The sequence below is a fragment of the Salvia splendens genome, chromosome 8, assembly GCF_004379255.2.
Source record: "Salvia splendens isolate huo1 chromosome 8, SspV2, whole genome shotgun sequence".
Taxonomy (NCBI): Eukaryota; Viridiplantae; Streptophyta; class Magnoliopsida; order Lamiales; family Lamiaceae; genus Salvia; species Salvia splendens.
In genome coordinates, this window is record NC_056039.1 from 34,051,005 (window position 1) to 34,066,265 (window position 15,261).

Genomic DNA, 15,261 nt, shown 5'->3' on the forward strand with positions numbered 1-15,261 from the left:
ATATCCAAAAATCACACTTTCCCCCTCGATGAACACAAATTGGCTTGCTCCTTCAACAAAGTTTCCGAAAGGGCAAGGGAGTTATCTTGTAGGACCAAGGACTTATAAGGTGACTGATGATTTAACTGTCACACTGATCCTCAACACTGATGTTGAAGAAGTGGGGCTGAATATCGGAGTAAATGAGGTAAGACACATTGGGTTTGAGCATTCTCAAAGCTTCTCTTACATCAAAATGTGTTCTCACCGACGCTCTGCTCACTAAAGTGGAAAAGAAGACCAAACAGAGAAGAAGTGCGAGAGTCTGTTTCTGCTGTGAGACAGAAAAACAAGTACTAGCAATAAACTAAAGGCTCATTGTTCTGGCTTTGGTTTATAGGTTGAAATCATAGAATAAAAGTCTCCTTAGAACAAATACAGCAACAAACTAAAGGTACTAATATAAGCCAAAAACGAGTGGAATCAAGATCCACAATTATGTAGCACTAGCAAACAAGTTTACTTATATAGGCAGTAAAACAATGATCAAACTCAGTGCTCTGTCTTTGGTTGTTTGACGGATATGTTATTGAGCAGAGCATCAGACAGCGTGGAAGTGGATGTAATAGAGGCTTTCAATATGCTCAAACCCTGCACCGATAAATTCGTCTCAAAATCTAATCACATGAGAAAACATGTTAACCTACTCAAAGAAACCACAAAGATTTCATACCATACTCCATTACATTACCTCTTTCGACCCGATTTGCATTTCCACTTCTTGGACATCAGATACATGGATTTTCTGCTTATTGAGATTGGAAAGGATTGAGAAAACACAGAGTGGTGTCACAGTTAGATCATCTGTGATCTGATAAGTTCGCGGTCCTTTAAGATAACTCCCCTTGCCATTAGGAAACTTAGCAGATGAATACCTAAAGAATTTCCTATATTCATCCGGTAAGGTTTCTTGAGTGAGGGGAAGAATGTAGTTATCAGAAATACAACCGTGAACAACGTTGGGTTTGATTAGCCTATTTTTCGTATCTGGGCTCCTGAAATACTTGCAGTCTGTAAGATCAGTTGTGCTCTGATACAAGTTGTCTATGGCCTTAATACAAGTCTTTCCGGCTAGAAGATGCTCAATTCCTCCGAATGGGATATGGAGGAAACTAAATAGAAAGTCTAAGAAATCTTCCTTGCCTTGAGCGTACAATAACTTACCGGTAGATTTTTGTATCACGACTTTCAAACTCATCTTTTCAGAGTTGGGACCATGGTTAGTCTCAATCTGGTTTAACGAGGTCTCAGGTTCAAATCCCACAATAACAAAGTTCTTGACCCCTTTTGCTTTACACAGTATGACATCCGAGAATGGAGTTTTGGAAATCAACGATGCCTTCAACAAACTCATAATCTAACAATAATAGAGGTATGATAAGTAATAACAAAAACTGAAAAGAAAAGAAAAAAAACAAAGTTGATTTAGAATAATTATCACCTCATTGAACCCAAAAGTTACTTTGATTGGCTCAACCTTCTCCATGTCTGCAACGCCAACAGCGCTTAAGATTCCTAAGAGTCCTGTCTCATTAGGAAATATCTGCAAATCATCAAAGATTATGAAAGAAGCTATATCCCTGGTGAAAACACCATCTCCAGAAGCACCTTCAGGCAGCATTTCTTCATCTTGCTCTATTATAATAGTTCTCAGGCATTCCTCGCACCACTTCACATTATCATAGCACATGCTTAAACGGCGAAGTCTATAACGACAATAGCTACACTTATAATATTCATTAAGAGGAGAATCAGTGATATCTAGTTTCAGCTGTTTGATTTCAACATCGAACGAGCTTGTAGGATTGAGCAGAGTCTGCTTGGCACCCTCTGTCACGAAATGGGGGCTATCGAGATTTGCTAAGCTATGGTACAGACTGTTTAAGCTTCCAATGGTGGGTGTCTCGTCTCCATAGTGTTTGTGGAGGACTTTGATGATTCTTCCCAACGGCAAAGTCAAGAAGCTTAACAAAATGTCTGTAAAATGGCTGCTAGCTTCTACAAAGAGCACCTTAGTTTTCTCTTTATTTATCATCACTTTCAATGAAAACTCTGCATTTTTTGAGGTCCTAACTATATCTGCTTCTTTAGCATCACACATTTTTGAGGTCCTAACAATGAGGAAAAAATGTGCATGAAATAATGTGTATAATTGTTTATGATGATATAATCTAGTAAATAATATTCCACAAAGAAAATAAACATAAACTTGAGTTTTATACAGATATATCTATTCCACTTCATTTAATTTTATGCACGAATCTAATAATATAGTATTGTTTAACAATAATAATAATAATAATAATAATATCTCCATATAAAAAGAATTTGAATTTATTTGTTTAGTCTTATCTTTATTATTTATTTCATTGATAAACTTTAGGACAACCTAAAAAATTAATTCTCGTCAAATTCTATCTTCATCCCAAACCAAAACCTAGTTTTCTAAGAAATTCCAAACAAATATCTCTGTCATCTCTTTCCGTTTTAGCCACAGGTCCACAAATCCGACTTAATCTAGCCCAGTTTTTTAGTTAGAACATCATCCCCCAAAACACAATAATAATTGAAAATTAGTAGTTATAAAATAAAAAAGAGACGAATAGCTCTAGAATTACCTGGTTTCCAATTTTTGATATTGGGATTTCGGGTTAATTTCAAGTCAACTCCGAGAGAAAACGTTATGAATTCGAATCTCACCAACGGCCTTCTCAGTTAAGTGAAAGTATCAGTTTTGAATGAGTGAGAGTGAGAAAATGTTAATACGATTGAGATTAATAGTAAAATATTGTCCACTACACTAATTGCCAATTCTTTTGCTTTTGCTTTTGCTTTTTCACTTTTTTTTGTAGTGTTGTCTGATGGATTATTGTGGTAAACCATACTAGAATCCAATTTCATATTCAGTCATATATTTAGAATTTTGTTCATATTTGTTTCATTCTTAACATCTCTCATCAATAAAATATAGGAGTAGTCAGTTTTGCTAATAAAGAGAATGTAGCAAAGAGTTGAGTTCTGGCAAGAAATTACTAGTAAAATTCCCGAATTGATGAATCTATTGCTATTTCAATTTTTCTGTTCTTTTCGAATTTTTCTACGTAAGCACCATTTTCCTCTCTTCTTCCTCACATCTTGAATTCTGCAGGAAAAATGGTAGTACCATCTTGATTTAAAATTGAAATCTAATTTCGAAAGTAAATTTCACAAAGAATGCTCAATGCGAGAAGCATTTCATCAAATTGATTTCCTACATTTCACAGCACCTACAACGGTGAGCATGTTACGGACGTTCTCCGTAACGAGGCCGGATGGCTAACTTCTCGGAGAGATAAGGTGATCGAACCTTCGACGTGCTTGAAGGAAAGCTCACGAATTGCTGATTTTCGGACGTTCTCCGATGAACAACAATTTGGAAACGAAATATGATATTCTTGTTACTCAAGACAAGTTTGTGGAAAATAATATATTCATTGAATTGATTAAAATGATAACAAGCTATCCTATTTATAACGCTACTGACTTAATGAACAAGAAACAAATATCTAAACAAATATAGGAAAGATATGGTGAATAAGGGAAAACTAAATAATTAGAAGATCCTAAGAGATATGATAGATATGATCGTATCAACTCCCCCACGGTTGAAATCCACCTTGTCCTCAAGGTGGGAACCACGAAGCAAAAAAAGAGAGTAGAAAGCAGAAGCTTCGGCGAGGCAACTCCTCCTGGATCAAACACAAACCAAATAGGCGAACGTCTCCCATCATCACCTCCATCAACAATCAACAAAGGATACCCAATGTGGTCGGCAAAATTCCATCCCAAAACGAAAAGCTTGTCCACGCTTCCAAGAATGCTCAAACATGACGTGTCATTGCGCGGAAGGATCAACCTTGCGTCCTTGTCGAGCGATGTTGATTGATGATTCATACTTGGAACATCACCGACATTCAAATCCACGCAAACACAACCAATTACGGGCAGGTCGGTGTAAGCACCATCTCCTTTCTTGCCCCAACAATGTCCAACAACATTTTTGGATGGCACTTGAACAACATTGAGTGAGGCGACGACCTTCTTCACTTCATCAGTGGAATCGTCCTCCTCTACATCGTCTAACCATGCCTCTTCCTTCTTGTCTTTACTCATATCGGGGCTGCGCGACAGGTAGATTTCCATAAAAGATGAAACTTGTTGGTCTTCGGGTCTACCATCTCCACTTTCCCTAGATCCCCTATTCTCACTAGGCACGCCTCGACCCATGGCTTCTTTTGCTCCTGTCCCTACTATGGAGTCCTTTGAATCACAAAGCTCCTCTTCGCCCTTACCACTATCATCAACGCAGTCTGAACATGAATATGCAATCTGAACATCTAAACCCGATAAATAAGAATCGACTTCATTTAGGTTCGTCCCTTCATTCACATATCCACTCACATAGCTACCCAAACTCACGTCAAGTGTGGGGGAACGTGTATGAGTAACGACCTCTCCGTAACATCTGTCCTCATCAACATCCCTCCGGTAGCGATGCGGCTGTGGCAAAGGTTGGAATCTGGCACACTCAAGGTCAAGGGGCTCCACAGGCGTTGGTGGTTCATGTGGTGGTGGGTATCCCTGCTGTTCCGGAGGGTCCCAGCATGAGGGCTGGCGCACGGGCGACGGTTGGGGTCGTGGAGGCCAGCCAGTTGGGGCCGGTGGCTCGTGAGCCGACACTCGCTGCTGAACGCGATTTTCAGGCAGATCCCAACGCCTGGTTGGGCGCGCCGGTGGACCATCAGAGACCGGAGACCTCACATACTGTCTCGGGACTGGCAGGTCCCAGCAAGTCTGCTTTTTGAGAGGCAGAAACTTCTGCTGGTGTGATTCTTGCGAAAACCAACCAGGGTTAGGGCTTTTGCGCACGCAATGCGGCTGTCGGGATGGCTGTTCCTGCTCCATGAACTGGTCCCCAGAGGTGGAGGCGTTGGCATTCTGTCGGGCAGTATATCCGCTAGAACTAGAGCGCGCGGGCAGCTGCTGACTGTGGGGCAGATAGCTGCGGCGGGTTCGCTGCGCGTACGACAGGGATGGAGTCGGATGTGGCTGTGGCTCCGGCGGCGGAGGTGCACGAGGGTAGCCAACACAGCGATTGGCTGCCTCCTCCGGATGGCAGCTTAAAAAGCCGTCAGGGATGTTGCGCGGCCCCCCAGATTGGTGTGGGCTAGGGTATTGTTTCCGACGACGATTTTCCACGCGCCGATCTACTGCGTCCATACGGGATTCCATCATGTCCAATAGGCGATTAAATTTTGCAAACATTGAGTGTATCTGGTGCGGGGGCTGATATTGGTGGTAAATAGCCATAACTAATAATAGGAAAAAAGAATGAAGTTGGAGTGCCTTCTTCGCGAATAAGTGGTTCGCTGTTATTGTGTTGGTGAAGAAGGTCTATTTCTTGTGCTGATTGGTGAAAAGTGGATATGGTTTAAATAAGGTGAAAGGAATAAAATAGGGACTTGGTAGCTTCTCTTCGTTGGATTGTTTTGTATGGGGAAATATGGAGGATTAGGTGTGGCTGTGATAATGGTACTGCGGCTGATATTTTTTTTTGATATTGGTGGATAGTTTGGGGGATATGGATGAACGAAGACGGAGGATGAGCTCTCAATGAAAGCACCAGTTGTTACGGACGTTCTCCGTAACGAGGCCGGATGGCTAACTTCTCGGAGAGATAAGGTGATCGAACCTTCGACGTGCTTGAAGGAAAGCTCACGAATTGCTGATTTTCGGACGTTCTCCGATGAACAACAATTTGGAAACGAAATATGATATTCTTGTTACTCAAGACAAGTTTGTGGAAAATAATATATTCATTGAATTGATTAAAATGATAACAAGCTATCCTATTTATAACGCTACTGACTTAATGAACAAGAAACAAATATCTAAACAAATATAGGAAAGATATGGTGAATAAGGGAAAACTAAATAATTAGAAGATCCTAAGAGATATGATAGATATGATCGTATCAGAGCACAAGCTCACTGTCAGTCCTCGCTGGCAAGGACACGCTTGTCCGCCGCTGCGCCTTACCGTTGGCACGGACGTGCTCTATGCATAGAGCACGTCCGTACCAGCGAGCAGGGTGACGTGACGTGTTTCTATTGGCCGTTGGCATTTTCTTTTTTTCTTTTTTAAAAAAATTATATCAAAAAATTTAAAAATATATTTTCGGATTCCCAAAAATATAGTCGTTTTATTACCGTTTTTTTGAAAAAATTTTAAAAAAATTTAATCCCAAAATCATCTATAAATACACACATTCATCATCCATTTGGACGAAATTCGGTCACTTATGAATTTAATTATGTAATTTATAATTTTTAGGATTTTAATTATGTAATTTTTAATTTTTAGGATTTTAATTATGTAAATTTTATTTTTTAGGATTTTAATTATGTAATTTTTATTTTATTTGTAATTTGTAATATTATTTCAGTTTTTTTTAATGAATTTTAATATTATGGAAATGTTTTTATTTAAATTGAATAATAGAATGGTGGGACCCTTGTGCTCGTCCTTGCGGAAGAGCACGATTGTGGGTGTTATGCTCTTGCCTAAGAGCAGGCAGAAAAAGTGGGGCCGGACCCACAACCGTGCTCCTTGGCTAGAGCACGGTTGTGGATGCTCTCATACAGCACCGTAACAGTTGCATCATGCCCTACAACAGTTTGAAAAAGAGTAAAGGTCATTTGTGGTCTTAAACATATGATGATTTTATGATTTTGGTTCAGAACATTATCTTTTGAATTATTGCATCATGAACAAATAAAAATGGTCCGGATTTAGTCCATTTTGGATGGGGCAGTCAAAATTGGCGGTCAACGTTAATTAAACCTATTTTGACTGAATTAACAAGTTATAATTAATTTATTTAATTTACCAAAAAATAAAATATACTATTATTCAAAAAAAAATATTATTATCGTTGTTTTTCTTCCTCTCAAACTGAAATTAATGAAGCATCCCTCCTCCCTCAAGTCAGCACTCCTCCTCTATCTACCCCTTTCTGTCAATTTTGCCGACCACCGTTCGCTGCCCTAATACTGACTCCAACGGGGCACGTCTGTAAAATCGCTGCCAGCTTCTGCAAATAGTACCTTAGTCTTCTCCTTATTTATCACAACCTTGATATGCAATTTCACTTCCTCAGCCTTAGACATTCTGTTTTTAACAGTTATAAATTTTTAGATTGGTTATATCAACATATTCTACGGTACCTTTTTATTAGATCAAATAGTCTTTGAAATCTTCATACTAACTTCTAATTTTTCCAATTAGTCAAATAGTCTTTGAAGTCTTATTCCAGAACAAAAACAATTGAAACCACAAATTTGGTCTTTGAATCCTACATACAACTTATAATTTTCCAATTATTCATTTAAGCATCTTTTGCTTATAGTGTATCCTAACCTTTTCTAGTAAGGCAAACTCGAGATGTAGCTTGATATGTAACAAAAAAAGTCTGGTTTTTGTACAATATTCCAATTAATTATACACTTAAATATCTCATCCATTCAATTTAATTTTAGTTTGCAAAAGCGACAAGTCTAACAAAAGCAAAGCCTAATTTTTTAAGTTGGACCATATCAGAAATTAATTTGCCTATACTTTAAATTAATTTAGGAATTCCACCATTGGCATATCTTCTGCTTTTCACTTTCATTATAGTAATTGATCATCCACAACCTCAGTCATAAAAATATTCATTCCTTTCACTATTCATGCAACCACAGTTTTTGTATATGCAGTATGCTTTACCAAAGAAACAATCTTTATAACTCATCATCTCGTCGTACTATTCATGGTCCTACATTTTATTTCAATTTATTTATCATGTATTCTAATTAAATTACACAATTAATAAAACTTCACATAATGAAAATATGTAATTACTAAAATAGTACTTCCTCCGTCCCAAAAAATTGACTGACTTTGACACGAGTTTTAATGTGCAATTGATAAAGTAAGAAAGATGAGAAAAAGTAAGAGAGAAAGGAAAAAGGTAGTGGAATGAGTATTAGTGGATTGTGTAATCCATATTATAAAATGATGTGTATCATTATTATTTGTTGAAAAACTTTTCATATTTAGACTTTGTCTAATTTTGGGAGACGGCCCAAAATGGTAAAATTACTCTACTTTTTGGGGACGAAGAGAGTATTACATTATAAAATTCATAATTAAATAAAAAACATAATCAATAGTCTAGAAAAAAAATTGCATAATTAAAATCCTAGAAAAGTAGACAAATTATATACCCTTGCCCTTGCCCCATTCTAAGAGGAGCATTTAAAAGTGGGACATCCTGAAAAGAAAAATGTGAAACAAAGAATGTAACTATGTGATCAAGTCTTTAGCACCTAAATTTTGATTAATTTGGTGATTTACACAAGAATTTTAAAACTAGTTACTGTATATAATAAAACTAGATACTCAAATATTTTTGGAGTCCCACGATCCTCTAGTGTGCTTGCTGCCTTTATGGCTCTCTGCAAAAGGCTATACATGAGCTTCTACCCACCTCATGGATAAATGGAACAAACATCAGCTCAAGACAAGATGGGTAAATTGATTAAATCAATACCTCTTCAACGCTCCATTTCTTATTGAGGTTGTTTATTTAAGAAGGGGTTGACGAGGCCATCTGTCAAAGCAGTGGTCGATGTAAGAGCCGCTTTCAATATGCTTAAACCCTGCACCAACGACAACGTACGTGTATGTTTGGGTACCATATTCTTGAAAGCAAATAATACAAGACATGTGTATACGACTATACGTGATGTACATTTGTGAAGAACTACAATGCAAGTATGATGATATTAAAAACAGCTTTATCCAAACATGACCAATCTTACCTCTTCCAACCCAACTTGCACCTCTATTTCTTTTATATCAGACAAAGAGATCTTCAACTCGTTGAAAACAGAAAGACCTAAGGTTACCCCCAACGGTGCAACAGTCAAGTCATCACGTACCATATACATTCTCGGTCCGTGGACATAAGATTGATTTCCAATGTGTTCGAAATTCATAAGACAGAGTCTGTTTCCATTGAACAAATAGCAATTAGGATGCTTAGGCTTGATTAGCAAGTCTATGGTGTCTGAATCTTTCAGATGCATATTATTAAAATTATCAGCGACACTTCTATGCAAATTATCCATACTCTTGAGACCAGTGCTACTTCCCAAAAACCACTCAACTCTTCCTAAGGAAATGATCAGCATGACAAAAAGAAAATTTACGAAATCACAATCTGCCTGAGCAAACAGAAACTTGTTTGTAGATTTCTGAAGCATGACTTTCAACATCGTATTTTCTGGGATCACAAGAGTCGGCCTCGGGTCAATCTGATGTAACAAAACACGCCCCTCTGTTGCTCTAATCATCTTTCTACCAGGGAAAATGAGGGCAGTGAGTGGATTCGAGGAAATCAATGATTCCTTCAGCAAAGCAATAATCTAAACAAAACAAAAAAAGGTATCCATACTTGAGAGGTTTTTATTTCAAAGAAAGATCAAATGTATAATGAATCACCTCATTCAGTCCAAATGTCACATTTCTTATATCCATGCCATCCATATCTTTCACAGAAACGCCGATAGTGCTGAGAGTTTCAATGATAGAACCTGTCCCATTAGGCAGCACACAGAGATCGTCGGTGATTATGAAAGAAGCTGCACCATCAGTGAAAACTCCTTCATATGATTCCGAAGAAGTGGAACTTGTGGGCTGAGTACCACGGATGTTGAGCCTCAGTTTACACAATTCACTCTCAAAATGCGTTGAATTGATCACGTACTTCTTAAAAGCCTCTCCATGGAAATGGATGATATCAAGATTTGAAGCACCTTTGTAGAGAGTGGTTAAGCTTCCAACAACAGGCGCCTTGTCTCCGTAGTGCTTCTCAAGGACTTCCATAATCGTTCCCAATGGAAGAAGTAGGAAGCATAACAACACGTCTATGAAATCGCTGCCAGCTTCTGCAAATAGTACCTTCGTCTTCTCCCTATTTATCACAACCTTGATATGGAACTTAACTTCCTCTGCCTCAGACATTCTGTTTTTGTAACAGTGAGGAAATTTCAGATTGGTTATATCAAGATAGTCATTGAAGTGAATACACAAGTTTTTGAAGTATTATTCCAGAAACACAACAATTGAAATATAAAAATTTTTGCTTTTGAAATCCTCCATGCTCTAACTTCTCATTTTCCAATTATTCATACCTCAACTTTTTCAAGTAAAGCAAATTCGAGATGTACCATGATAATATATCAAAAAATAGCTGGTTTTGTAAGAAATGCAACTCATTGACTTCCATTTAATTAGATCAACCACAAGTAAGCTGTTTCCTAAGAAATTGCAATTAACTATGCAAGAAATTAGTAAAAAAGGAAGATGCACTTAAATATATCTTCCATTTAATTTAATTTCAGTCCACAATCCAGCAGAAGCACTGCCGAATTGTTGAAGTCAGGGCACAACCTCCCCAACAAACATAATACTACTGGTAACCAGCTAATTAATAAACGATTAAACATAAATAGAAATTATAGAATAAACAAGAGTGAATTGATCAAGAAGTACCTGCTATCCAATTCGTAAAAATTAAAAATAAAAAATGTCGAGAGAGGAGGGTGGCTGAGCGCGGCGGAGGGAGGGTTGCTCAGACTGTGGTTTTGAGCTGCTAAAAGTGAGTGAGAGAGTTGCATTATTCTCTGAATAAATCAATTCAAGGATACAAGGTTCACATTAAAAAGAACATTGGTATGAAAAGATGCCGAAGGACCCTAAACTAAATCTCCACCACATATTTTTAAAATATGTGGTCTAGATTTAATCTAACAAAATTATCATTTTATCAAATTAAACTATCATATTTCGGTTATGTAAGGGCAAAATTGTCATTTCGGATATATCAAAATTTGACCTATCAAATCGCTCTGCCTCTCTTCCTCTCCCGCCCCCTCCACTATCTTCACGAAATCCTCCAAACCCAACAACCCGTCCCCGTCCGAGTCCATCAGCGCCACCGCCGTCTCAGCCTCTTCAGCCGCCATGTCGCCACCGTATATTAATGTATGTGTAGAGATAGAGAGTGTATGCTTATACGAGTGAGTAATCTGCTTGGATTTGTGAATGAATCGAGATCACGATGCACCGTTGTTCTGTAAATATAGCATAAGCTGGTTTGCCTTTACTCACTCTCACTGTGTGATGTGAATATATACTTGTGTGTGGGTTTGTGTGTGAGAAATATTATTGTTTTTTGGGGGGAGGGGGGTGGTGTAGGGTGGGGGAAGCAATTCCGCGTTGTATAGAATGCTGCGGAATAATATACAGTGCATATGGATAATTTTGATATGATTAATATACATAAATATTTTTATCTAAAATCCCAAAATTTGGAGAGTACTAAACTTTGCTTGTTGTATTGTGACTATTGTCCACATTATTAATTAGAGGTAATGAGTTGTGGAAAACTTTTTCGACAAATGAAAATAACAGTACTTTTAAGAAATGAAAGGAATAATACTGATCTTCAATTTTTGATTTGGAGATTTTAGCTTGTTAATAAAATCGCAACAAATTGAAAGTTGTATTGAAAGCTAATATCTATACATATATAAAAGGTGAGTTTTGGCCTTAATTTGAATATTTACAAATTCTGGGCATAAATTTGAATATTTACAAGTTTAGAGTTATATTTTGAATATTTAAAAGTTTTGGAAAGAATTTTAAATACTAATGAGTTTTGGATTGTAACTACAAAACATTACAAAATCTTCCCACTATTTTTCTTTTGTAACTGCTTATTAATTTATAGATTTTTATCAATTCATGGCGGTTACCAATTAATTTGTGATTGACCCTTCTTATTAGTTTGACAACGCGTTATAAGTTAGAATGTGCATTAGATGACTCCATAGAATTTTGCCAGAAAGGGTTGCAGTGCAAATAATTCAACGTTGCTTGCTAACGGCTCCTATTTAAAGATTAGCGCATTATACATAAAGTGTATGTAACTGCCACCATTTATCATTAGCGCATTTACACATAGAGAATTAAGGTATCCATTTAAAGTATTGTAAGACGGTTAAATGTAGCCACCTCGCAATAATTCAATGCAAATTTATAGTTGGTAATTGTGGGTTTATCACACACTAATACTTTTTGTTTATAAATATGTACCATTTGTTAACTTATAACCCACTTTTTCATCCTTTTCTCTCCCATTGCATGAACGATTTTTTTACAAAAAAGAAAATTTGTTTTCAGTATGGTTCTTATTCTTTACCAACAGTAGTATATTTGAATTCATCTATTTTATGATTCTTTTTGTGTGTATGTTGCTAACATTGTAATCTTACAAGCAGAAGAAAATTAAACTATGGAATTCGCCTTCCTCAATGACCTGCAATATACCATAACTTCATCAGTCATCAAAGTTCGGTGTGTGAGTTTATGAAATGACCAACCTTGGACAACAAATCAAATGTTATCAGCATGGAATGTATTTTCCATGACTCTATGGTATGTGTCTTATCATTTTATCTTATTATATATGGATTATATTTTAATTATTTAACTAAAATCATTAATTGTTAGCTTTTTTTTATCATGCAGAGCAGAGCCTTAGGATTCAAGGAATATTTCCCAAAATCTTCCTAAATTAGTTTCGTGATCTAATTAGGGAAGGAACATTTCTTTCTATTTGCTATTTTGACCGTTGAGATTTGGTGTTGGGGGTTTTGGGGGTGGTTTTCTTTTTCTTATGTTGTTGTCCTTTTCTTTTTGTTTTAAAAGATAGTGGAAATTGGAGAGAAGATCAATAGGAAAAGAATTTTTATTTTTATCTTAAATTTAGAATGAACTTTTTTACCTTGTGGTAACGATAAAAGATGACTTGGAATATCATAGGCTTATATGGCATTCTTAAAATATCAAAATGGGCAAATTATTGATTTCATAACATCGTTTTTAAGTTTTATTTGAAAATTACTCATCCATATATAATCGTCAAAAATGTTTTACTCAATCTTTTATGGATTAAAAATGTTACAATCTTGGTCATTTTTTCAAATAAAAATAAAAAATGACGGGGTATAATTGCATGGAGTGAGATAATATTTAACCAAAATATAATAAAAGCGAGACATTTTTTACTATTACAACATGATATGATGATTTTGAATAACTGTTGAAGACATACTAAAGTGAGTATGGATCAAAGAATACCAAAAGATATAAAGAGTTTTTATAAATTCCAATATAATTGTGAGAATTACCATTTTCACAAGGCCGAGGAGGTCAACACATACACCAAGCTTTGTTTATTTGAGTGCTACAAAAGCAGTGTGACGGAAGCATAGATGAAGGAGGAGAGAGAAAAGCGGGGAGAATGTAGGGGCGCTGATTTCTTATTATTATAACCCTAGAGATTGTATTTATATCATTAGGTTGTTGATAGTTGGAGGAGAAATGAACAAATAAGATTCTTGGAGCTTAAATATTTTTGTTTTCAAGTCCAACATCATAATGAATTTTATCTTATACTGAATGTGTTGATGATAGTTTTTTATATTACGTATATTAGGTACAAAATTGTAGGAGTATATTATAGATGTATTAGTGATTAACATAAAAGTAAAGACATATTTAGTTATCAAATAATTAAAAGCAAAATAATATATTTTGATGTGTTTACAATTTGTGTTAGGTATCCAAAATATTTTAATTAATATTCATGAGTTTATTTAATACGTGATTTTTTCTGGTGCATAATTATTTTTGATGTCATATGGAGTACCACATTTTGGAATACATACTATGTGTCATGTATAGCATTGTTTTTTTATTTTATTTAATTAATTTATAATTTTAATTATTGTTTTGAAAATATTTTAGTCCGTGAATAGCACGGGAGTGTATAAATAAATAAAATATTACCTGATAATTATATCTATATCTATAACTTCAATAGTGTAGTGTATAATTGTAAATTACACGACAAGTGGCTTCTGAAAAATTAGTTACCGGCTAAATGGTATTAAGTTACCGAGGGAAGTCAATTACTTATTATTGTATTTCATTCCACCTTTGTATATTTATGGAAATGCCATTTTAGTTAAAAATTAATACGATTAGAGATAAAATGGCGGATTAAACACATGATTAAATGTAAAACGTGTGATTAGGGGAATTCTAATAGTAACTAATAACGTATTTCGTTAATAAATGGAAGACAATGACCATTGGAATTAAATTTAATTCAATAAAACCTAATAATATGAGTAGTGGTTGAACTTCTACATACATTTGGTTCAGATTCAAAAAAAATCCATTGAGAACGGTTAAAAATTTATATGCCATTTTATTACTACTTTAATTTATAATAAATTAAATCGGAATCACTAAAAGTCAATAGAGAATAATATAAAAGGAATCAGAATGCCAAAAGCTACTAAATTTTCTATAAATACCAATTCTGTTAATTAAAATTGTAATGACCGTGGTGGAAAAAAAGTGCGGTGATTCTCATGTGTTGCTGCCTCAGACGTGCTATCGTCGTCATGAACTGAAGGTTTCACAGAGACAGTCCAGCAAATGCATATTATTATGCATATTTCAATAAAATTAGAAATTGGAAATATTTTTTTGTTTCTATGATAATTAGGCGAACAAGAAGTGAAACAGTTTATGAAAATTAATACTAATACATATCTCCATATAATTGAGATGAAGGTAACGGTTTAGATCTAGGGTTCAATGTTTGCGTTTAGGGTTTATGATTATTGGTTTAGGGTTCAAGTGTATCGAGCCATTCTAATTGATCTCAAATCTAGAAGCTAATAGGGTTCAGGGTTTAGTATTTATGGTTTAGAGTTCAAAATTTAGTGTTTATGGTTAGGAATCAAATGTGTCGATCGAGCCACTCTTATTGATCCAAAACTCTATTTTACATGTATATAGATTTGCACAATTTTTTTTTTTAAAAACAGAATGTCGTCATTTTTTTAAATTAAAATTGCACTTTTTGATATGAGCATATAATCATATTTATAGCCAAAATTCAGGTAAAAAAACCTCTACTATTAGTAAGGATTATCAAGTAGGCCGACCCAATGTAAGATATTGAATACAGATCTAAAACCCCCAAAATAGAATAA

The 15,261-nt window shown here is 35.5% G+C and overlaps 2 protein-coding genes across 2 annotated transcripts; both read right to left on the bottom strand.

Moving 5' to 3' along the window:
* Nucleotides 1-331: 331 nt before the first annotated feature.
* On the bottom strand, nucleotides 332-2,811 carry LOC121745111. The gene is made up of 4 exons (XM_042138893.1): nucleotides 2,658-2,811; nucleotides 1,481-2,150; nucleotides 731-1,396; nucleotides 332-630 (listed from the first exon to the last, which is right to left on the bottom strand). Exons 2-4 carry the CDS (start codon nucleotides 2,138-2,140, stop codon nucleotides 532-534), a joined length of 1,425 nt encoding a protein of 474 aa, XP_041994827.1. The 5' UTR covers nucleotides 2,141-2,150; nucleotides 2,658-2,811; the 3' UTR covers nucleotides 332-531.
* A 5,478-nt stretch (nucleotides 2,812-8,289) lies between these two features.
* Nucleotides 8,290-10,685, bottom strand: LOC121745112. The gene is made up of 6 exons (XM_042138894.1): nucleotides 10,679-10,685; nucleotides 10,133-10,148; nucleotides 9,626-10,097; nucleotides 8,944-9,549; nucleotides 8,673-8,781; nucleotides 8,290-8,577 (listed from the first exon to the last, which is right to left on the bottom strand). Exons 3-5 carry the CDS (start codon nucleotides 10,007-10,009, stop codon nucleotides 8,692-8,694), a joined length of 1,080 nt encoding a protein of 359 aa, XP_041994828.1. The 5' UTR covers nucleotides 10,010-10,097; nucleotides 10,133-10,148; nucleotides 10,679-10,685; the 3' UTR covers nucleotides 8,290-8,577; nucleotides 8,673-8,691.
* Nucleotides 10,686-15,261: the final 4,576 nt, after the last annotated feature.

Bases quoted from the DNA above. Each gene is read 5' to 3' on its own strand.
- LOC121745111 (XM_042138893.1), bottom strand. From the start codon at position 2,140: ATGTGTGATGCTAAAGAAGCAGATATAGTTAGGACCTCAAAAAATGCA. The intron at 1,397-1,480 runs GTGATAATTATT...TATTATTGTTAG, and splicing joins TAACTTTTGGGTTCAATGAG to ATTATGAGTTTGTTGAAGGC. The intron at 631-730 runs GTAATGTAATGG...TTATCGGTGCAG, and splicing joins TGCAAATCGGGTCGAAAGAG to GGTTTGAGCATATTGAAAGC.
- LOC121745112 (XM_042138894.1), bottom strand. From the start codon at position 10,009: ATGGAAGTCCTTGAGAAGCACTACGGAGACAAGGCGCCTGTTGTTGGA. The intron at 9,550-9,625 runs GTGATTCATTAT...TGTTTTGTTTAG, and splicing joins TGACATTTGGACTGAATGAG to ATTATTGCTTTGCTGAAGGA. The intron at 8,782-8,943 runs GTAAGATTGGTC...TCGTTGGTGCAG, and splicing joins TGCAAGTTGGGTTGGAAGAG to GGTTTAAGCATATTGAAAGC.